This window comes from Abrus precatorius, unplaced genomic scaffold (assembly GCF_003935025.1).
Source record: "Abrus precatorius isolate BTA unplaced genomic scaffold, Abrus_2018 Scaffold3, whole genome shotgun sequence".
Taxonomy (NCBI): Eukaryota; Viridiplantae; Streptophyta; class Magnoliopsida; order Fabales; family Fabaceae; genus Abrus; species Abrus precatorius.
The window spans coordinates 3,546,328-3,569,296 of NW_020874373.1; the positions used below are offsets into that span (position 1 = coordinate 3,546,328).

The following is a 22,969-nucleotide window of genomic DNA, read 5'->3' on the forward strand; positions in this document are numbered from 1 at the left end:
GAGGTGACAAGAAGGATGAAAACTTCAACCTTAATTAAAGTACATCAAAATTAGGAAAAGCATAGAGACCAGTAACATATTTAAACTAATACTTTATTTCATTGACAAATATTACCCATACAGATGAACACACACAAACCTCTGTAGCATGACGACATTCTGATACACACATACTAACTATTATAAGCAAGTTTGCATTCCTTTAAATATTAAGGGTAAACGTTTTTCTCACAGTCTCACTATAAATTTATAAACAAATTAAACTAATCCAAATATTGATAATCTCTCTTTATTTCTATGAGAAATATTCACATAAAATTTCAAGTTTAAATTTAACAAGAAAAACAATTATTTGTTAACTTCCTTTAACATAAAAAATTTGGCAATCAAGCAGACTATCACCATCTCTGCCTAGAATTTTCGAACAAAGACAGCTGAAGATGCAGCTTTCCAAAGTTCTAGTTTTTATTTATTATTTAATCCTAAGGTATTAAGAACTAATTAAATCCCACTTCATCTACAGCAGTTCAGTCATGACCGAAGGACGAACTCATAATCAAGTAAAATACTTCCTGGGAGTTCTATTAGTTAACCGTACGACTTGGATGTTTCGATGGTCAAAGTATAAAAACCTACAGCAATCCAACTGCATATGTGGACTGTAAATTCCAGTATTCCTTGGATTGCTTCAACGTATCAACTCGTTCACCAGCTAGCCTATCTTTCCAGTATTCTCTGCACCTGGAAAACGTTGAAAATTAATGCAATGGCATTGGTTCAGATAAGAAAAATAAATATAAAATTGTCATGTACCATGCATGTAATACCTTCTTTTCATAAGCAGATCAAGTTCTAACATGTGCACCGCCTTAGAATAAACTCCAACCTGCAGGAAGAAATGGAGTATTTATCTTCTATAAAAGAAAGTTTTTCTAATTAAAAATACAAAAGCAAATCAGAATATTCTTTAAAAGTCCAGGGAATAAGATGAATGACATAATCACTATACTTTAGTCATAAGGCAGCCATACTTTTGTGCATACGAGCAAAATGGAAAAATCAAAAGTTTTGAGAAGACAACAAATGTAATTTGCTAGATCAATGCTATTGAAGATAGTTTACAATGCCTCTAATAATCTTATGGAGATTTGGTTTTTGTAAAAAGATAATTAAGAGTTTGCAAACCAATTAACGAGAGTGATCTAGATAGTGAAAACAGGATCCTTAAAATAGGCCAGTCAACGACCTTGGCCAAACCCACCTCTGTTGAATTGCATAACTGCAATAGTGACTTATATCTGACATTATTTTACTAATACTTTTTTTCATAATTTTGATTGTCTAACAAGGGCAGCGTCAAGGGTTTTATTTCTTTCTTTGATATATCAAAATATTCAATACTGCAAAATGCATACCTCTCTGCATATAGGGCACTTCGATTCCGGACTTGCAGCTTTAAGGCCTTGGAAAATCATCACAGAGGCGGCTGAGCAAGCACATGACTTGCAGAAGATATGACCACAACCCAAAGCATATGGATTAAAAACAAAATCCTATCATATCACAGCCCAAGCCTTTATAAGAGATACAGATATACATGTAAAATATCTATCTTGTACAGCATACAATAGAATCTTACCAGGCAAATTGCACAAGTTAGATCATACTCAAGCTTAATAGAATCGGGAAGAATTAATGTCATTGCAGCTTTATTTATGTTTAAGTCACACAAAAAGTGACCATAGACTCCATCAATTTCACAATCATTAAGTCCACTAGAATTCAGATAAAAAGCACCCAATTCAATTAGCCAAGGTGAGTGCAAAAGTTCAATGTGCTCGGCATGCATCCTAGATTTGAAATTCTCCCCATTCGTAGAGCTGTGTACCTGTAGTAGAATAGAAAAGGCAGGAATGAACACAATAACACTAAAGCATAGAAGAAAAAATGAAAAGGGGTGATATTAAGCGGTATTTGGCTCAGCTGATATATACTTTATCATATTTCTTAAGTATCTTCCTCATTGCAATGGCATTCATTGCAATGTACTCAAACAGAATCCTCCCTTCTTGAGCAAGGGCTTGGCTATCATTTTTAAAGCACTGGCTCAATCGTAATACATATCTCTGCAATCCTGTTGCAATATGAAGATGAAGGAGATGCTTAACTCTTGAACTAAAATATCCTACTATATCTGATGCTTCCTTCATCAGCTCAGAGAAGAACTTTTGATCACACACTACATGTGGAAAACAAAAATATGTTACCAGACTGCATTAAGTAATACAGTTCGGTTAAAATAAAAGGCACACCATAATGTTCAATAAGTATTTTGATTAAAACATGCTTTAAATCTAATTGCAGGTGACATAAGCTCTTATCAAATGCAAAAAGTATTCAATGATAGTGAAAAGTAAATGAGGTATAACAAAACTCTGACATTAGAGCAGCCAGAGACAGAGAGTCAAACAATATTCACTAAATAATACTAATCTCAGCAGACATAAGATCTAAGTAAACTATTTCACTAAAAAAATAAGAACAAGAGAGAACCATCATCAGCCATCTACCTTATAATGAAAGTAACTGTCAATCAGAAAAGCTCTACATTGACAGCACTAACCTGATTTTAAAAAGCGGTTTTCGCTATAAAATGCTAAAGCCAGTACCTCTTGCTTATTCGAAGAAACATTCTCTTCCTTCTTTCTTTTCAAAAAGAAAAACACAAATGAACTTTCTGTATCACTAAACTTAATACTTATATACTCTTACTTTTGATTACTTAACCAGTCAACCCAATGATCTAAGATATGAATTCTTTCACAACCCCATCTGGAAAAAACATAAAATAAGGACGGTGTGACTTAAGAATGACTTATAATCGAAATTGACTCCTTTAACTAACATCATTCCAAATAAGTTTCGCACAACAGATCATTCACAAACAAACAAATTCCTCGCTTTCAATTCATTTAACGGTTCGAAGCACAATAAAACTGCAAAACCAAATATAAAGATGAAGTAGAGCGCTTACATGGGCAAGATTGACATTGACATAACTGGTCTTTATGGAGAGAGGTATCTCTCTGGCAACGCTTCAACACTTTTTTTAACCTCACATATTCAATATGAGCACATTTCTCGTCGACCAACCACTCTCGCTCTTCCTGCAGATACTCAGTGAATGCATACCCGAATTTCATTCGTCCTTTTCGTCACTCCCAATTCCTAAACACACTAAATTAATCAATCATTATAATACGATAAAATGGGTAAAATATTGGACAGTGGCAGTTCAGACACGGTTAATTTCACAGCATACCTGTTAAAAGCGTGAGAAATCAGAAACAGCAATTTGGGGGAGGAAAAGGAAAGCACGACGAGAGTGATGGTTTTGTTGGAAGGGATAGTGGGAATTACGATAGAGAGTGGCGTGAGGAAAAGGTAACAGAAGCCATTGAACGCGAGATCTACGGTGCCGTTTTGGTGGTGTGAAAAAGAAAGGGAATAATTTAAATTTTAAAGAAATCAAAGCCCGCGCGCATTTCGGAATTTTGGTTTTGGTTGGCAGGCAATGTGCCAAAAACGTGTCATCAAGCCTCTGCTTCCGTGGCATCCCTTCTCACTTTTTTTTTTTTTTTCATAAATAAATTAAAAAAAAAATCATTATTCCCTAAATGTCCTAAAAAGAAAAAATTTACGCAAACGTACCAGCAATTTGAAGCGAAATTGTGTTTGTTTTCAGTAGCTAGAAGGTACATATAGGTAGGTCCATGTTGAAAAAAGTCAGAAAATTAATCCGAAAATAAAGCGCTGTTTGGCTGCCGAGAAAGCAATACAGCAAGATACCCTCTCCATAGAAAAACAAAAGCAAAAAAGTAAAAATAAAAGCCACATTTTCGATTAAAGAAACAAATCAAAAGCACCAATCAATTCATTTCCTTTCAACCAAAAACTCCATTTTCCCTTCATTTTCTCCACACTCACCTCAAAAAACAAAACCCATAAGATGAGTAAAAGAAAACTGAAAGCACTTTATTCGGAAGTATAATAGTAAAAGAAAACTGAAAAGGAAGGACATACTTAAAATAAGAAGAAATTGTTGAACTTAGGGTTAAACTTACGAAAGCCTTCCTCTCTTTTGCGGTTGCAAAATTGTGTTTCAGAGGGTGACGGTGTTAGAACTTGGGAGATTATTCGGGTTGTAAAACATCAGGAGGAGGTGATCCATGGGTCAGCCCCAAGCCTGAGTACTTTAGCCCACTTTATTTATGAGATGTATGGGGTAGGGCTAAACAGCCCTATTATAAAATGGGTTGATAAAAGACAGGGCCAATTATAGGATTTTAGAGGTTAGTTCATGAATTTTAATCCCGTTTGACAACTCTACCAACAGTTTCAATTGAAGTTTGTTCCATCCTAGAGTTGAGGCAACGCAGGGAAGTGATAAATAAATAATGGTAACGGAAACTCGAAGATTGAACCCATGTCAATTCGCCAGACGAAGAACTAAGAGCTTAAAGCCAAATCACATGACTTCAAATTGATGGTTTAAATCGGAAACCCTACGAAGGAGACGCAAAATACGTACCTTCAAGCTACCGAAAATGATGCGGAATGTGACAAAGGGATCCCCGAACGGCAGAGCAGCGGCGTAACCACACCGTCGACCGAGCCAAACTGGACTATACGTTGTGGGATTTGTTTTGGTTTTTTATCTCGAAGCAGCTGAACAAAAAGCCCAGTACCATTCTAAGCGGGTATCTAAAGCCCACTTGGGTATCACAATAATTAACTGGGTAAGAAACTACGATGGACGTGAAAGATTGAGCTATTCATTGACCAAAGACAGAAAGATTAGGAGCTATTTGGTTTCTCAAACGTTTATAGATATTAAATAAAAATAGTTTTTTTTTCTATTTTATACAGTTCTTTAAAATATAAAATAAAATAAAGATAAAGTGAAAATTTATAATTAAAAAAAAAAATACGTTATCTAAATCAAGTAGAAGCAACATTTAAAATTAGTTGATTAATGTTAAATGACATAAAATATATTTTAGTTTATTTTAAATACTTTCATCTTAAAAATTAAGAAAAAAAATACTACTTCTTAAATTTTATTAAATAAAACAAGATAATATAAATATATTTATATATTTTTTTAACAAAATTAGTAAATTGATCATTTTAATTTTTTTATTTACTTTTATCTTTTTTAATTCATTTAAGTTTTTAATTTTGAACTAGTCACTGTTTTAACTCAATACTTCTTTTTGTTTAAAGAATCACCAAATAAGTGAGAACTATATTTAAAGAGTGTTATAGAAATTGGTACAAGTGTAAAGGAGTTTAGTATCGTTTAAGTAAAATATTAATTTAGAGTATTTGTATATGTAAAGAATCTTCATTAGTAGATTTATTCACTATATTCAGGTACACAACTCAAGTCAGATTCAAATTAAATCTAATAGAAAATAAATAAAAATAATAATAATTGTGGATGAGTGAAAATTGCAACGTAGGAGTGTTAAAGTATTTAATATATACATAAATCTAAGTGTCAATATAAAAAAATAACATAAAAAAAATAGATAGACTTAACATCAATCATCAATGAAAAATGAATTATAACATATATAAATGGTCAAATTTAGATAAATATATTTCAAATTTTAATACAATACAACAACTTAGTAACTTTAATGTGAGTTGATAAGTAATGCATGTGTATGCTTTTTAAACATAATTTAATTAAAATAATAATTATGCATGTTTATGGAGTATCAGTATCTAAGTCAAAGGTTGTGAATGCATGGGAAACAAGAATGTAATGCAAGTGATATCTATTAAAAAATATAAATTAATTATGTTAAGAAATGGACACATTACCTAGTAGTTTATACAAGGGTCGTTGAGATTAATTTTTTATGAATATGCAATTAAATGAGCAAATTATCGTGTTTTTAAAAATTCAAAGATTAAAATATCATGAAATCATGTATGTTGCATGGTTTTAATAGTTAAATATTGTCAATGATAATAATTAAATATAGTATGAAAGGAGATCAAATATAAAAATACCAAATAATTTATTTGTTTTATTATATTCTATTGATAATAAAATTCAAAATGATATAAAATTACATAATTAGTAAAAAAAAATATTATGTTAAATTTGTTGTTAAAATAAATTTCTTATTTTTATTAAAAAAATTATAATATATATATATATATATATATATATATATATATATATTGTTACATTCAAACATATTGTTCAAATTCAAAAAGTGAAATTAACAACAATATCAATAAAAAATATAAAACCTAAAATAAAAAACACGAAACTAGGATCAATAACATTAACAGAGATTATTGGACAAAATATATATATATATATATATATATATATATAAAACAAAATAAATAAAATAGATAAACTATTGTACAAACAACTCTAAAATATATTTGAAAAAAATAATTTCACACATTTAATATTTACAGTGAAAAAAAAACTTGTTTATTATATATATATATAAGTTTTATTCTTCCTTAATTTACTTCAGGTTATCTGGTATCAGAGTCTGATAGGGAAATAAGAATATAACTGTTGATTATTTATAACTATGTTCTTCTGGATCTGAAAATTTAAATTTCTGCAACCATGATTTATAAGCTGGATAGCTGACAGGCCCTTTGGGTGAGACCATTTATGGTCGTCCATGTCTATAATAACGTCACGAACTAATGGTTTTGAAATATTGTTTTTGTATAGTTCCTTATTTTATGAAAAAGCTTTTACTGGAAGTACAACAGTTCTTAGTTCTTTTGAATAGAGTTGTAGTAGTAAGTCCCGTGTGGATAAAGGGCAGTAAGACTAATTCAACGATATTGTATTCAAAAGAAACAAAGAACATAAGAAGCTAGTGGCTATGATAAAAGAATTTCAGAATTTGTAAAAAAAAAAAAGTCAACAAATAAACAGATCTAGTTGAAAGAGTTATAAATAATTAACAGATGTATTGTTATAGAACCAAATGAGGGTAATGTGCCAGATTATTATTTTATGATGTCTCGCCTTCTCCGCTCCTTTTCTCGCATATCCTTTCGTTCAGGTTCTAGCTCCTCCTCCTCCTTCTCTTCTACCAAAAACACTCTTTTCAATTATCAGAAGAATCAGTCTCTTGAAATCACACCAAAACATAATCTTTTTGACGAATAAGTTCGTTTTGAAAAGATTAACCAAAGTATGGATGACTGGACTATCTCAAAAATTCCTTATGATATATTATATGTTCCTGAAGAACACTCCAAGAAAAACAATTTTGATTATATCATTAAGACTGTTGAAAACAATATCCCTTTAGGAAAAGATTTAGGAGAAGAATTTCATCTCCTGTCTAAATCTTCTATCAATGAACACAAGCGTAAATACAAGTACCTCCACATAGGATGTGTCCAAGTTGCCATTAAACCTCTCATAGACATTGGTATAGATGTTGCTATCCTTATGTGTCTTAGAGATGCTCGCCATAATGATTTCAATGACTCCCTTATAGGTACCGTTGAAACTAGTCTTGGCCAAGGTCCAATTTATTTCAATTGTTTTTCAAACAAAACAGTGAGTCTTTTAGATGACCCTATCCTTAACTTTCTGTTCCTTAATATATACTTTCATGGTTTAAACATGAAAGAGGGATTTATTTCTGTCGCATTAATTTATAGGATCCAGTATAAGGCCATGAACTCTTGTGCTTCTAGAGTCCTTCTTAAACCTCAAAGAGGTGAGACTACTTTGTTTATCACTGATATGACAAAGGCTAATGTGTCTCTCCCAAGAATAATCAAGTGGGATGAAGTTTTCCTTCCTGAAAAGTGGGTTTTAGATAAAGCTTCGCCTTGTATCCCTAGGCCTGCTCCTCAAATTGAAAATATTTCTTAGGACAACTCTGGAAAAGTTGAAATAACCTTTGATAGGAGAAACTCCTTCTCTTATAGAGTAGATGCTTATAGCAGTCGTTATAGTTTTGCTTCTGTTAGGAGGTCATTCTCTTACAGATCTCAAGTTTCTAGGTCTGAAATCCCTAGATCTATTAATCATGACCCGTCTATAAACCTACAAGATTTAGATACCTCTTCTAGAATCCCTAGAAATGTCTATCAAACCTCTGAAAAAGAAGAAGAAAACCAGAGTATCTAATCTCCAACTTACTCTTCCCTTAATAAGTCTTATGATGTTATCTCATAAATTCATTATAGACAAAGAAACCCTTAGGAAAGATTTATACTCTGAGGAATATAAACCTCAAAGAGAGTGGTTCTTTCAAAATTATAAGGAAAAAAATAGGTCCGATATCCAAGAGGAATTTTATCAATTTCTCGAAAAAGTCAAGCAAAACATCCCATTCTTTGATTGGTATCATACTTATACCATTCATAATAATATTAATTATCCTTGACAAGAGGACGTTATTAGTACTTCCTCTGCTAATGTTATATCTTGGCAAATCAAAGATGAATAAATTGTTCAAAGTGAACTGCCACCCACAACTCAATATCAGTTACCAAATCTAAAAGATAAAAGCGGTAATTATGTTACTGCTACTCCTTTCAAGACCAAAAATCCTTATGCGTCTATCATTCCCAGTGATATTCAATGCCTCATGGAACAGGCTAATTACACCAACAAATACCTTCAGGTTTTACGAGAAGAAATCTCTATTAATCCTGTTAAACCCAAAGCTGAAGAAATGGCTTCTTCTTCTTCCCAATCTCAATTAGAAAAACCTCTATTCAAACCTTTTAAGATTAGCGTCAAAGCCAAACAAAAAATCCTTGAGCTTAGACAAAAAGAAAAGGCCAAAGCCATTGATGACAACCAGAATGAGTTACTTAGTAAAATCACTAGTTTGCTCACTACTGTTCCAGATACTCCTCAAGCCTCGGAAGAATCCAGTGCCAAACCTAGGACTAGATCCCTTGCCAAAACTATTAATGTCATCTCTAAATCTGATTCAGAACAAAATTCTGAAACAGATTCCATTTTAGCCATTAATCTAGTAAATAACCGGAAAAATTCTTCCAAACTCTATTATAATAGAGCGATTGCCCCTGATCTTATATTAGAAGATAGACAGGATTTTATCCAAATTTTCAATTCTAATGATACTTATATTTAGAATATTGATGGATTATCTGAATATAATATCATTGCCAAACTCCAAAACATGTCTGTTGTGGCTCTGGGCTATTTTACTAATCAAAATATGCCTGAAGACACTATTGTTTATATTCTAGTTGCAGGATTTACTGGCCAACTCAAAGGATGGTGGGATAATTATCTCACTGAAGCTGATAGATAAAATATTATCTCTGCAGTACAAATTGATGACAAAGGTAAAACCATTGTCAGCAATAATGAACAGCTCCCTGATGCTGTATATACTTTGTTATATACTAGATCCCAACATTTCTTTGGAGACCCTTCTTTATGGAGATAACGGTCTGATGAGCTTCTTTCTAACTTTATATGTAAATCCTTAGAGAATTTTAAGTGGTATAAAGATTCTTTTATGTCTAGGGTTTTAACCAGAGAAGATTGTAACCAAGCCTATTGGAAAGAGAAATACCTTGATGGGCTTCCAAAATCTTTCAGAAACCTTATTAGAAGCAAACTCCGAAGTCATTGTCCTAATGGAGAAATTAATTATGACAGTTATGACTATAGTCAACTTACTGCCATTATTATCCATAATGACATCAAAGTTTGTCAAAAAGATAAACTACAGAAACAACTTGCCAAAGAAAGAGCCCTGAATAAGAAGGAATTAGGATTTTTCTGCGAGCAATTTGGTCTTCCATCTTGCTCCACCAAAAAGAAAAAACAAACTCCCAAAAAAGAGATTGTTGAAACCAATAGGAAACCTTATAAAAGAAAGTACAATAGGAAACATCCTTCCAATAAGCAAGGGGAAAATGTCATCCCCAACAATATTCCCAAAAAGCCCATAACAGGTGTAACTTGTTACAAATGTGGTAAACCCGGCCATATCAGTAAATACTGTAGGCTGAAAAAGAAAATTAACAACCTTAACCTTGATCCCTCTGTTGAAGATCAAATCATCTCTTCTTCTGATAGTGATGATACTCCAGAAATCAATATTTTGACAAAGGAACAAGATTTTCTTTTTGAAGCAATAAGTTCTATTTCTGATCTTCAAGAAAGAAAAGAATTTTTAATCAAATTCAAAGAGGTTTTAGAATCAAAATCTAAACCCAAAGAGTATTTTACTACAAATAAATTTGATATAACGAATATTTTCAAAAGATTAGAAAATAATTTCAATATCAAACCAACCACTATTCAAGATCTCCAAATTGAGATAAACAATCTCAAGAAAGAGATTAGAGATATTAAAGAACAACAACAAATTCATCAAGTTATTCTTTCCCAATAAAATGATGAATCTGATATTGAGAAAGAAGAACTTCCTGAAAATAATGATTCTGAAATGGTCGATTCTGGTAATTTGGAAGAAACCTTTATGTGTTTGATCAATAAGGTCAAAATTCAAAAATTTTACATTAATATCAGAATCATTATTGATGATTTTGTTCTTGATACTTTAGCCCTTTTGATACAGGTGCTTATTCAAATTGTATTTTAGAAGGATTAGCCCCTACAAAGTATTTTGAAAAAACTTCTGAAAAACTCAGCACTGCCAGTGGTTCGAAGCTCAAAATTAATTATAAGTTATCCAAAGCTATAATAGAAAATCAAAGATTTAAGATAGAAACAAATTTTCTCCTTATAAAAAACCTGAAAAATGAAGTTATTTTGGGAACACCTTTTATTAAAGCCCTCTTCCCATTACAGATTTAGAAAGATGAAATTTCCACTTATCATTTAGGAAAACAAATAACTTTCAAGTTTTCTAGTAAGCCCTTTACTAAAAATATCAATTCTATTCAAAATAAAATCAATCAAATTAATTTTCTAAAAAAAGAAGTTTCTTTTGTCAACATTGAAAAATAATTAAAAAATCCTTCACTCCAGAAGAAAATCCAATTTCTTTTAGATAATATTCAATCTTCTATTTGTTCTGACTTGCCTAGCACATTCTGAAATAGGAAGAAACATATTGTTAGTCTTCCTTATGAGTCAAATTTTAAGGATAGCCAAATCCCTACCAAGGCTAGGCCTATCTAAATGAATGAAGAGCTCCTTCAATATTGTCAGAAAGAGATCAAAGATCTCTTAGATAAAAACCTCATCAGAAAAAGTAAGAGCCCCTGGTTATGTTCTCCTTTTTATGTCAATAAACTTGCATAAATTGAGAGAGGTACTCCCAGGCTAGTTATTAACTACAAACCCCTCAATCAAGCTCTCTAGTGGATTAGGCATCCTATTCCCAACAAAAAAGATCTTCTTAACAGATTAAATTCTGTTAAGATATTTTCAAAGTTCAATATGAAATCTGGATTTTGGCAAATCCAAATTTGTGAAAGTAACAGGTATAAGACTGTCTTCACTGTCTCCTTTAGGCATTATGAATGGAATGCTATGCCCTTTGGCTTAAAAAATACCCCTTCAGAGTTTCAAAAAATTATGAACGATATTTTCAATCCTTATTCAAAATTTGTCATTATCTATATTGATGATGTCTTAATTTTCTCCCATTCTATTGATCAACATTTCAAACACATAAATGTCTTTATCAATGTTATCAAACATAACGGACTTGCTGTTTCCAAGTCTAAAATTAATCTCTTTCATATCAATATTATATTCCTTGGTTACAATATTCATTAAGGAACTATCATTCCCATCAGCAGATCTATTGAATTTACTGACAAATTTCCTGATAGAATCCTAGATAAAACCCAACTACAAAAGTTTTTAGGATGTCTTAATTATGTAGGTGATTTCATTCCACACCTCAACAATATTATTAAGCCTTTACATGACAGGCTTAAAAAGAATTCTCCTTCTTGGACTGATGTTCATACCAATGTCGTCAAAGAAATAAAAAATAGAGTCAGGAAGATAAATTTTCTTTATCTCCCTATTCTCAAAGCATTTAAAATTGTTGAAACTGATGCCTCTAACATAGGTTATGGTGACATTCTCAAACAAAGAATAGAGTCGCATGAGCATATTATTGCATATACTTCAAAACATTGAAATTCTTCTCAGAAGAATTATTCAACTGTCAAGAAAGAAGTTTTAGCAATTATTTTATGCGTATCAAAATTTTAATATGACTTACTAAATCAAATTTTTTTTATTAGAGTAGACTGCAAGTCTGCTAAAGAAATTTTACAAAAGGATGTTAAAAATCTTACCTCAAAACAAATTTTTGCAAGATGGCAAACAATCTTAAATGTTTTTTATTTTGACATAGAATATCTCAAAGGCACTTCCAATTCTCCCCCTGACTATCTTACCCGTGAATATTTACAGGATAAGTAAGATGCCTAGAAAGGCAACAACCCCATCCAGGGGTGGGGCTTCCCGAGGGGGAAGAGTAAGGCTTGCCCTTACTATAAATAAATCAAAACCACAATATGCTTCAGCAGGATCAAAATCTGAATCTTCTGGGTCATCTACCCCCATTGAGTCATTAACTCAAAAAGCAATCCAAATTGTTGAGTCATAAACCCAACAATCTAGAACTCCAAAAGAATCTTCCAAAAAGATTGATTCTTCTGTCAAAACCACCAAACAAACCAAAGCAGATTATGCCTTGCCAATTAGCACCCTCTTAACTGTCCAACAAGGAAGCTTGAGCAGCCTACCAAAGAAATCATGGGCAAATATCGCCTCTGAGGAAGACATGGAAATAGATTTAGCAAGCCTAAACACCATAATCCAGTCTTTTAATCAATCCCATAAAATAATTAGCAATCCAAATAAAACAGAAAGTACCCTTAGCCTCCAGAAGGACAAACAGAAATCTTCAAATCCTAACCATTATATGGCAAAAGGAAAATTTTCTTTAGTCATACAAATTGAACCTCAATTTTGGGATAAAAATTCCTATAAAGCAATTACTAAAGTCTTCCCACCCGGATTTCATTTTAGATAATATGCGGCAAATAAAATTAGGCAGTTTTATGAGTTTATTTTAATAGATTCAGACTCTGTTTCCATCAAACACTATAAGGATAAAAAAGATCCTTCTATCATAACCCATTCCACAATCCAGATCTTAAAAGTCTTAACCCCAAAGACCTTTGGCAAAAACTTAAATTCTTATAAGAAGTTTTCTCAACCATTTGACCCAATAGGATATAATTACTGGGATTATATTGATGCATGGACAAGAAACTTCTGGTTCCAGAATAAACTTAACCGACATTCTTGGTTAATATATTTTAAAAAGAATTAGAACTATGACTTTCTAAATTGGTTTCTCCAATGGTAGGACTATTTTGGGCCAATTGAAAATATCCTTCCTACACCTGTTAAAGAGGGATATAGAATCTGCAAAGGCAGGTATCTACGAGACATGAGTATTCTCATGGCAATATAGATGTGGTAAAACAAAGAATGAAGAAACTGTTCCTCTGCTTCACATATACTCTTTTGTGAAATGGTGAAATCAGTTTAATGCTGACCATGCCGGTCCTTTAGTTGTTGCCGAATATTTTGGAAAAAATCCAAAATTATTAAATTTGGCAGACCCCGCAACATTCCAATTTCTGAATCAGAAATTGAAGGTTGCAGCTTTTTTATCAAGTTGTGATTCAAAAGAAAAAATGAAGAAAAATTTACAAGATGTTCTTCTTCTCTTACAAAGTCAAGATGAAGGTGAGTCATCTACAAAACAAGATGCCAATACAGAAGATATGTATCAAAATGAAGACGACTGCTTCGGTATTGATATCCAAGAACTTTAACTTGTACTGTAGAAAATAGATCCAGTAATCAACCGGAACTGTAGAAACATTATTTATTTTTCCTTTAAAAGGAGTGCTTAACCATGATGTGAGGTACCCTTTCATTTAGCAACATAAGAGAGTTTTCAGAAAGAGAAGCTCTGAGTGATATTTTCTCTTGTAAACCTTTCTCTTTGAAATCTTTTAATAAAATTTTGTTGTTTCAACTTTGTTTTCTCTCTTCTCCCTCTTAGCCGGTTCTGTTCGGACTATCGTCGTCCGGCTTTCTTCTCTTCTCCCTCCACTAGATCTGTGCTAGTTCTGCCGCCGTTCTAGTTTCTATGTTTTAAGTTTATATCTTTACATTCTGCACATTTACATTTTATATTTCATTTAGTAATCCTGCTACTGTCTACTTTCCTTTCAGTCTTTATTCTTTCCTGATCCACTTTGGATTATCTAGTATCAAAGCCTGATAGGGTATATATATATGTGTGTGTGCACGCAGAAGTCAAATATAATTTATTCAATAATTATATATTAATGGATATAATATTTAAATAATTACAACATTTATATTAAACTTACCAAATTGTTTTAAAATAGAAACAGTAAATAAAACCTTATATAACAAATTAAATATAATTAAGATCAATATAACATTTACATTTAATTTTGCAGATAATATTTACATTAAAAATTTGAATTATATAGGGCCGGGCTCAAAACCTAATCAATCCATCTTCGCTTTATATACTTTTAGAGACAGTGGTTTCTTTGCTGAGAGAGTTTGGAAGCTAAGAGGCGCCTTCTCTTCTTAGACTATGACTCAAGTTTAAGTTTGTCTTCTATACTATTCTTTAGTTCTGGTTGTTTTTGCTATTTTATATATCTCTTTAAAATAAAAAAAATAAACATAGAGTAAATTTTTTTTAATTAACAGAAAAATATGTTTTCTAAAACCAAACAGAAGTAACATTTTTAAAAAAGTTGATTAATGTTAAATGATTTAAAATGTATTTTAGTTTATTTTAAATATTTTAACATTAAAACATGCCTTAAATCTAATTACAGGTGACATAAGTATTATTTTTTAAAAAATTCCAAGATGAAAAATAATTTTTTAAAATAAAAATAAAAGTTAATTTAAATCAATTTTTATAATAAAAAAATTAAATTCACTATAGAATTTAATTTAAATAAATTTTTGTGTAAAAAATTTTTAAAATAAAATTGAATCGACTTTTATTATATATACTTTAAAGATATTTATATAAATTTTTACAAAATATTTAAAAAATAATAATTTTTTTAAAATTTATTTATGAAAAAAAAAGCCTCTTTACACTCGCCCTTCTCTTTTGAACATACATTTTAATCCAATAATTTCAATATATTATTTTATATTATATTGATATAATTTTAACAGAAAATTTTAACCTCTCCCTCGCTTGTCGATGATGAGATGAAATAAGAAAAATAAAAAGTAATCTAAAATATAAATTATCTATTGTTTAATTATTGTGAAACCTATAACAACCCAAGTGGGCTTTAGATACCCTCTTAGAATGGTATTGGGCTTGATGTTCAGCTGCTTGTAGATAAAAGTCCGAAACAAGCCCGCAGTGTTTAGTCCAATTTGGCTCGATCGACGTTGTGGTTCCGCCGCTGCTTCGCCGTTCGGGGATCCCCTTTGTCACACTCCGCATCATTTTCAGTAGCTTGAAGGTACATATTTTGCGTCTCCTTCTTAGGGTTTCCGATTTGAACCAGCAATTTGAAGCGAAATTGCGTTTGTTTTCAGTAGCTTGAAGGTACATATAGGTAGGTCCATGTTGATACGGAAATTGCGTTTGTTATCTCTTACTATCATTATCCTAGGAATTCGCTCTCCAAATCCAAAGTTGCACTCGATTTAATACAAGGAATTATGAAGATTGCATAATGCATAGCAAGAAATTCAAGGCTCCCTAGTCGTCAGTTGATAATTCAGAATCTGAGTTCTCAGTTTGAAGTGTTTAATACTAGTTATTATATCAAGTGTTAGAATATTGTAAAATACCCCAATTGACAAAAATTCATACATAAACTAGAAGTTTAAGCTTTGTATACGTAACATCAATTGAAATGTGTAAGTGCTTTTCCCTTTGATCTATTGACATTAATGGCACTTTTTGCTTGAATTAGCAGCTGTGAGTTGTTTTAGTGTTTAGGCATTGTTGTGAAAACTCTACATCTATATTTTACGGCAAGTCAATCGAGGAGGGTGAATATATTTACCCTTTATCACTTCTCTACTAAGTTCATCCTCAGAATCTTTCATCTTTTTAATAGTTGTCCGTGTGTCTTCTGTGACTTAAGAAATGGACGTCTTTCTAGTTATTGTTTTATTTTCTGTGCTGTGCTTACAAACCTAATTTATGGGAGGTTTATTTTCTAGGTTTATAGAAAAAACTATGTCTCGCAGCTTGTTTATGTGTGATTTCTTTTGAATAGAAGGAAATTTTCTAGTACATGATCTCTATAGATGCAGCTGCATTTCATTTGCATCTGCACCTTATGGCTAGGTTATTATTGTCTTTATCATAATTTCTATTCCAAAGTCGATACAGTTAATTTGCAACTGATCTGCACTGCACTTGTCAATTAAGTCCCTTACAACTCATTTTTCTTTGAAATAAAGTTGTTTGTACTAATGCTTCAAATTGTTTTAGGTAGTTATTTTCATTGATTTTTGTGACTTTTTGATCAAATGAACATTGAGTTTTGTTAGTAGTTTGATGCCATACATCCTACTAATGGTAAACAGGTTCTTAGCTAATGGTGAAAACAAAGCAGAAGCGAACAGGAAAAGTTCCTGGTAAAAAGAATGGCACTTCTTCAATTGTTGATTCTCTAAACTGTGATAGTCAGCACGAGGATGGTGATTGGATTATAGTGAAAAAGCAAAGAATCACCATTCTAGTGTCTGCGGCACCTCTCAATGAAGCATCCTTAACATCAAACCAAGGACCAAATCAAATGCATCTTATGCCTCCGGAAATGGCAAGTAACCATGTGCAGCTTCCCATGGAGACATCTACTGTACATCCTTCCGGCAATGAACATGAGAAGACCAATTTATTGGCTGTCCAAAAGGAGATTAATGCCGCAAGAAAAGCTCCTCCTGCTATACCTAAACCAACTATAGTCAATCCACTATCGCTTGATCAAATAATAGAATCAGAAAATCCTCATCGAGCAAGTATTTTGAACTCACATAAATTACTTGGAGTATCTGGTACATCAAAAGTTCTTAAGCAGCCAAGAAAACTACTTGCACCAAGAAGTTCCCCCAACCTGGAAACTTTAAATAAAGGTTTGAGAGCATCAAATCTTGAAAGAAAGCTTGAAAGAGCTGGTGGGCTAAGCAAGTGGCTGACATCACTTGGACTGGGGCAGTTTGTGAGAATTTTTCAGGGCAAGAGTCTCAATAAGTATCAGCTGGTAAATCTAACGATGAAAAAACTCAAGGATATGGGCGCCAGTGCAGTGGGACCTCGCAGAAAATTGATCCATGCCATTGACTGTGTTTGCCAGCCATGTTGCTTTGAGGCTTTATAGAAGTTTTTAGGATTTTGAAACAATATAAAAGAATGTTCAAAGACATGATACAAATGCCAAACTTTGTTTGTAGATGCTTTTGGGATAGTTAACAGCCTTGGGGAAGTGTCTGTAGAGATTTCTGTATATAATTATTTTTCTTTTTTGGCATTTTTCACGACTTTAACAAATAATATTATAAAATTAATCATTCTAGGCACATTTTACCCATGAGAAAATGTGTTTCATAAGATAAATTATACTACAACAATTAAATTTTATTTTATTACCCGACGTGACTAGTCTTTTGATAAAAGAAATAAACTTATAATAAGTTTTCAAACTAAAATATAAAAAAAAAAAGTGAAAAAGAAAAAAGTATGGACAGTTCTAGGACTTTTAGCTTGTAATGCATTTTTGTTTAAGCAAAAATTATCTCACTTAAATGAAAATGTTTTATATTTATTTAAGTAAATAAAAATAATTTAAACAAGTAACCTATCTGGTTAAGCGAATGTGTATTTGTTTAAACTCTTCCAAGTAAAACTTTTATTTAAGAAAAATGCATTATAGATTACAACTCTACAAAAACTACTAATGATCTGAATAAGCTTGTAATAAAAACTTAATTCAATTTTAAATTTAATTAAGAAATCTAAATTGATTTAAACTTTAAATTTAATTACTCTAACTCTATATTTGAGTATAGATATTCAAGCCAAATAATCAAATTGACCAAATTTGCCTGTTCTCTCGATAAATATCACAGAAAAACAGTTTCGTTTTGGATGGTTAAAAATTAACAACGTCTATATATTCACACATTAAAAAAATATTCCATAAAATATAAAGCGATACCTGTTTGATTGCACCAACAAATTGAATGGCTACGATTCATTTGGCACGAAACACGTGCAGCGGACGGAGAATTTTGTAATTCCACGAAAATGGAATCTCAAATCTCCGATTGTTTCAAAATGGGTTAGAGCTCGTTGGGCGTTGGCTGCTTCTATTATTTCTGTTTAATTGTTGTTTTCCTACCATTCAAATCATTTAACCTTTACCGCTAAACGTTCTATCGGGTCGTTCCGTACTGTTCCCCCCAATTATTTTCACCAGCTTATCACTGCTGAATGAGCAAAATTTAGTGTTGAATTATATATATTTTCGATGTTATCTTTTAATTAAAATTAAATTTTTATCTTAATAATTTATACAGTTATAGATAGTTTGTAAAAGTAAAAGTCAAACTTTGGTTGCATTCATGTGCCCCTGATTATTACTTTCCTAACAATCCAGCACACAAAATCTGAGTTAAATCTAACCCACCTTTCCCACTTTTCTGTTTCAACCCCTCATTGCCTCTGTATCTGAAAGGAAATTAAGATACACTTGAGTCCTGATTCCTGAACATTCCTGAAAGTTTCTCCCCCCCCCCCCCCCCCCAAGTGCAGATTAGGGATAAAGAAGAGTCATGGAGCGTGATAGCAAAAGCATCGCAACTCCTTTGTTGGAATCTCAGTCTTCTAAAAGAGCTTCAAAGCTTCAAACTTTGGGCAATATCATAGTCACTGTAGTTGGAACTGGGGTTTTGGGATTGCCCTATGCGTTTAAGATTGCTGGATGGGTTGCTGGGTTGCTTGGGGTTGCTGTCGTTGGTGTATCTACCTACTATTGCATGCTCCTACTTGTCGGTGATCTCACTCTCTCTCTCTCTCTCTTAATCTTTATGCTTTATGGTTGATTCTGTTTCTCTGATGGTTTATTCAAATTTTATGCCAATCAATTCAAATTTTTCTTTTTTTAGTGTTGGGATTGGTGTAATTATGAATGATCGTAATTTATAGATGCTTTCTTCCCGTTTTTACCCATATATTTTAAAGTAAAAGAAGGGTGAGATTAAGAATTGCATTGTGTGGAGTTAACTTTTAAACTCCAGAGGATCTTGATCCTATTATAGTAATATCTTTTTCTTTTCCTGTGTTTTTATTTTTGTGGTGAGGGGTACTCTATCGCTGTCATTGACTTCCTCAACTTAGGTGACTCCATTGCCAAAAGGAAAACAAAAATAAAGAAAATAATTAAAGTTTTATGTTAGCACATTTTTTGTTGGCTTTATTCTCTGCTTGTGTCTACTCTTGTTGTTACAAGGTTTGTTTTTTATTTATGGATGCAGGTTACGTGCAGAGAAAGTTTGGCTTCAGAAGAAACATTAGGGGAATCAATAACATATGGAGAGCTGGGTTATAGGGCCTTCGGAAAGACGGGTCGGTTTGTGACAGAAGTTATAATTGTGGTAGCACAATGTGCAGGGTCCATTGCTTATTTGGTATTTATTGGACAAAACATTGATTCTGTATTCCCAGACCTAGGACTATCATTAGCCTCCTACGTATTTATGTTAGTGCCAGTTGAAATTGGATTGACTTGGATAGGGAGCTTATCTGCTTTAGCTCCTTTTAGCATTTTTGCTGATGTGTGCAATGTATTAGCTATGGGAATTGTAGTGAAGGAAGATGTACAACTGGCCATAGAGGGGGGATTTTCATTTGGAGAAAGGACAACAATCACATCCAATATTGGGGGGTTGCCATTTGCAGCAGGCATGGCCATTTTTTGCTTTGAGGGGTTTGGAATGACACTTGCCCTGGAGAATTCTATGCAGGATAGAGCTAAATTCCCCATATTGTTGGCTCAGACTTTTGGTGGGATAACACTTGTGTACATTCTTTTTGGCTTTAGCGGTTACATGGCTTTTGGTGAAGAAACTAGAGACATTGTGACCCTCAATCTCCCTAGAAATTGGTCATCTATTGCAGTGCAGGTAATATAGTTACCACAACCATACTTCAAGATCGTTTTCTGCTCATATTTTTGCCTGTCGTGGTTATCTTAAGTAGTTATCTTGCAGTTTGCAAATCATTACCATGCTCTTAAGCAGTTGATTTTAGATTTATAATGGAAAATACCGGAGCCACCTTCCAGCTATATTCTTGCCCACTGTTATTGTTATTAATCAAATTTAGTGGAGTGATAACAAATGTTTGTAAGCTAATGGTATATTGCTTTCATCATTCTTCATTTAAGAAGAACTTATTAGTGTGGCATGGACTTGTCTATGGATATATTACATATATATACCATTCCAATATGGCTTGTTGGCATTGTAACATGCGGAAATCCTTGGAATAGTCAACATAGAATTGATATGGTTTGGTCAAATCTGTTTGAAACGTGTTACATCCTTGCTATTTGAGGATACTAGTGGCAGGCTTGCAACATCTAGCGCTTGGAGGCGATGGTGTTTGATAACAGAACTCTTGATGATGTTTGATAACTATAATTTGTGCGCATTGGTGTCTTATCAGATATCAAGTAAACTAGTTTACACAGAATCATTCCTAAATTATTTCCTCAATTTTTTATTTCATTTTGTATTGCTCACCAGGAAGTCTGACCTCTAATATTTTATATGATGGCAGGTAGGATTATGTCTAGGGCTTATGTTCACATTTCCAATCATGTTACACCCAGTTAACGAGATTGTGGAAGAAAAACTCACAAAAATCATCTGCAGAAACAATTATGATTCAACGAGACTGAGAAGTGTTGACATATATATCAGTCGTGCGATTGTGGTGGTTGTGCTAGCAGTTGTGGCTTCATTCGTGCCACAATTTGGTATATTCGCCTCATTTGTTGGGAGTACCTTATGTGCCATGCTCTCGTTTGTTTTGCCAGCCACATTTCACCTAAAATTATTTGGCTCCTCTCTACGATTCTGGCAAAAAGCCTTGGATTCTATTGTATTATTCTGTGGATTATTTTTTGCTGTTTATGGCACTTACAACGCAATAGTTGGAGTTTGATGCATCTATACATGTATTTTACTTTGATGAACCTTTTATACAACTCCGTTCGTGATTTTTATGCAAATAAGCGTTACAGTTAATTTGTATAATTCCGAGTGCTTGGGCGAGTTGTGATCCTATTTACATTTTTCAGTTCCACAGAATCTTAATTGTACTTCAACCTTAAATTGCATTAGCTTCTTTTTATCAAGAGGGGGAGGGTTGTTAAAGCATCACTTTTCGGCTCAGGTTTATCCAGCTCAAAAGTTTTTGGACTATTAAGAGTCTGTTTGTAAAATCTGTAATTGAGGTTAATTTGGACACGCATCTATCTCAATTACATTTAAAATTTTAAAATTACTTCATCACTTTGTGACGCGAGTTATGCATACATTTTTGGCTTTTGGTGAGATTAGACCTTCATGACTCTGGTAAAAGGACATGATAAACTTGTGAGTTGAGCTGTACAATTTAATGGTCTTGGCTTCAGTAATATACTGAAGCTAAGAAACAAGTTAAACTGACACAGATTACCAAAACGACAACGGCACAGCAACAATCCTAGTGGCAAACGTTTTTGTCATATATGTTTGCCCGTGAAGTTCAGCCACTTTCTACTGGGACACTCTGAAAAGCATGTCACTTGCAATAATCCTAGTGAATCTTATCTACATATGTTGGATTCACATAACGCCTTTGAGTCGTTTTCCTAATAGTTTGTTTCAGTATCGTACATGTCATAAGACTTCTGGCATATGTTTAATAAATCGTACCAAAAAATGGTATAATTCTTCCAACCACTCGCCCCAATCCCCATTGAATTAGCGGATAAGATAATACCCAATAAGATGGCACGTAGCAAATCAAAACTCCGTTAAATATAGCTGAAAATCCAAAAAGTCCCACGTGGAGAGTTATGTTTGGACTCGAGAGACTGAAGGAACACCCGGGTCTCCCGTAAATTCCTCAGCACAAAGAAAAGCAAAATATAATGATTGCATGTTTATGGTAGCATGATGACATAATATCTTTTTTCCTGGAGAGACATAATGGATGCTTAAGACCTAATGCTCTCCCCACTCACTCACACAAGCGTGGACATCCACTCTACTTTTGGCATGGAGCGCCTAAGTGAAAGAGAAAGAAGACATTGATTCTCATTCTTTTTCACAACAGACAGACATGAATTTTTAAAAAAAACAATAAAGAGAAAATGAAAAGGGCAAAAAGCTTTCACGTCCATTTCCTAGCAAGGCCACAAAGGCTACTTTTTTTTATGATTCATAGCCACAAGTTGGGTTATATTCTTAGTATCTATTCATGTATTATATAAAAATAATGTCCACGAAAGCCAAGATTGAGCAGTGACAGAAGCTACTGGCTTAGACGAACTTGGATTATTCTGGCGACAGATTGACAATGTGACTCAAACCTCCACCGTGCATGGAATGGACACAAAAGACACACACTATCCCTTTCTGTCATCCACCTCTTCACATCCCATATAATAATCATCATGAAGTGCATCACCTTTTCCTACTCAAAAAGATTATCATCATTTCCCATATTAAAAAAGCATACAAACCATCACTCTCGAAGCTATAATAATAATAATATTAATAACAACGACAACAAGTCATAAACTCAACTCT

At 32.7% G+C, this 22,969-nt stretch overlaps 3 protein-coding genes across 6 annotated transcripts; 2 read left to right on the forward strand and 1 right to left on the reverse strand.

Moving 5' to 3' along the window:
* Positions 1 to 452: 452 nt before the first annotated feature.
* Positions 453 to 4,689, reverse strand: LOC113863375 (probable E3 ubiquitin-protein ligase BAH1-like). Of its 3 annotated transcripts, none has more exons than XM_027496934.1 (7): positions 4,592 to 4,689; positions 3,035 to 3,228; positions 1,995 to 2,239; positions 1,640 to 1,888; positions 1,416 to 1,553; positions 828 to 886; positions 453 to 741 (listed from the first exon to the last, which is right to left on the reverse strand). In XM_027496934.1, exons 2-7 carry the CDS (start codon positions 3,201 to 3,203, stop codon positions 633 to 635), a joined length of 969 nt encoding a protein of 322 aa, XP_027352735.1. In that variant the 5' UTR covers positions 3,204 to 3,228; positions 4,592 to 4,689; the 3' UTR covers positions 453 to 632. The 3 variants fall into 3 exon arrangements, with proteins under 3 accessions (XP_027352735.1, XP_027352736.1, XP_027352733.1); XM_027496935.1 differs by lacking the exon at positions 4,592 to 4,689 and adding an exon at positions 3,323 to 3,445 and having other exon boundaries at positions 465 to 741; positions 1,416 to 1,502; XM_027496932.1 differs by lacking the exon at positions 4,592 to 4,689 and adding an exon at positions 3,323 to 3,445 and having other exon boundaries at positions 465 to 741.
* An 11,727-nt stretch (positions 4,690 to 16,416) lies between these two features.
* LOC113863155 lies at positions 16,417 to 17,576 on the forward strand. The gene is made up of 2 exons (XM_027496613.1): positions 16,417 to 16,451; positions 16,694 to 17,576. Exon 2 carries the CDS (start codon positions 16,705 to 16,707, stop codon positions 17,485 to 17,487), a length of 783 nt encoding a protein of 260 aa, XP_027352414.1. The 5' UTR covers positions 16,417 to 16,451; positions 16,694 to 16,704; the 3' UTR covers positions 17,488 to 17,576.
* A 1,092-nt stretch (positions 17,577 to 18,668) lies between these two features.
* On the forward strand, positions 18,669 to 21,490 carry LOC113862951 (amino acid transporter ANT1). 2 transcript variants are annotated; one of them, XM_027496274.1, is made up of 3 exons: positions 18,669 to 19,156; positions 19,643 to 20,290; positions 20,949 to 21,490. In XM_027496274.1, exons 1-3 carry the CDS (start codon positions 18,941 to 18,943, stop codon positions 21,333 to 21,335), a joined length of 1,251 nt encoding a protein of 416 aa, XP_027352075.1. In that variant the 5' UTR covers positions 18,669 to 18,940; the 3' UTR covers positions 21,336 to 21,490. The 2 variants fall into 2 exon arrangements, with proteins under 2 accessions (XP_027352075.1, XP_027352076.1); XM_027496275.1 differs by having other exon boundaries at positions 18,930 to 19,160.
* Positions 21,491 to 22,969: the final 1,479 nt, after the last annotated feature.

What these genes read in the sequence shown, in the direction of transcription:
- LOC113863375 (XM_027496934.1), bottom strand. Translation starts at nt 3,203, where the DNA reads ATGAAATTCGGGTATGCATTCACTGAGTATCTGCAGGAAGAGCGAGAG. An exon ending in TAACTTGTGCAATTTGCCTG is followed by an intron (nt 1,554 to 1,639) that starts GTAAGATTCTAT and finishes GTGATATGATAG; the next exon opens with GATTTTGTTTTTAATCCATA. An exon ending in AGTGCCCTATATGCAGAGAG is followed by an intron (nt 887 to 1,415) that starts GTATGCATTTTG and finishes TTCTTCCTGCAG; the next exon opens with GTTGGAGTTTATTCTAAGGC.
- LOC113863155 (XM_027496613.1), top strand. Translation starts at nt 16,705, where the DNA reads ATGGTGAAAACAAAGCAGAAGCGAACAGGAAAAGTTCCTGGTAAAAAG.
- LOC113862951 (XM_027496274.1), top strand. Translation starts at nt 18,941, where the DNA reads ATGGAGCGTGATAGCAAAAGCATCGCAACTCCTTTGTTGGAATCTCAG. An exon ending in ACTATTGCATGCTCCTACTT is followed by an intron (nt 19,157 to 19,642) that starts GTCGGTGATCTC and finishes TTATGGATGCAG; the next exon opens with GTTACGTGCAGAGAAAGTTT. An exon ending in GGTCATCTATTGCAGTGCAG is followed by an intron (nt 20,291 to 20,948) that starts GTAATATAGTTA and finishes ATATGATGGCAG; the next exon opens with GTAGGATTATGTCTAGGGCT.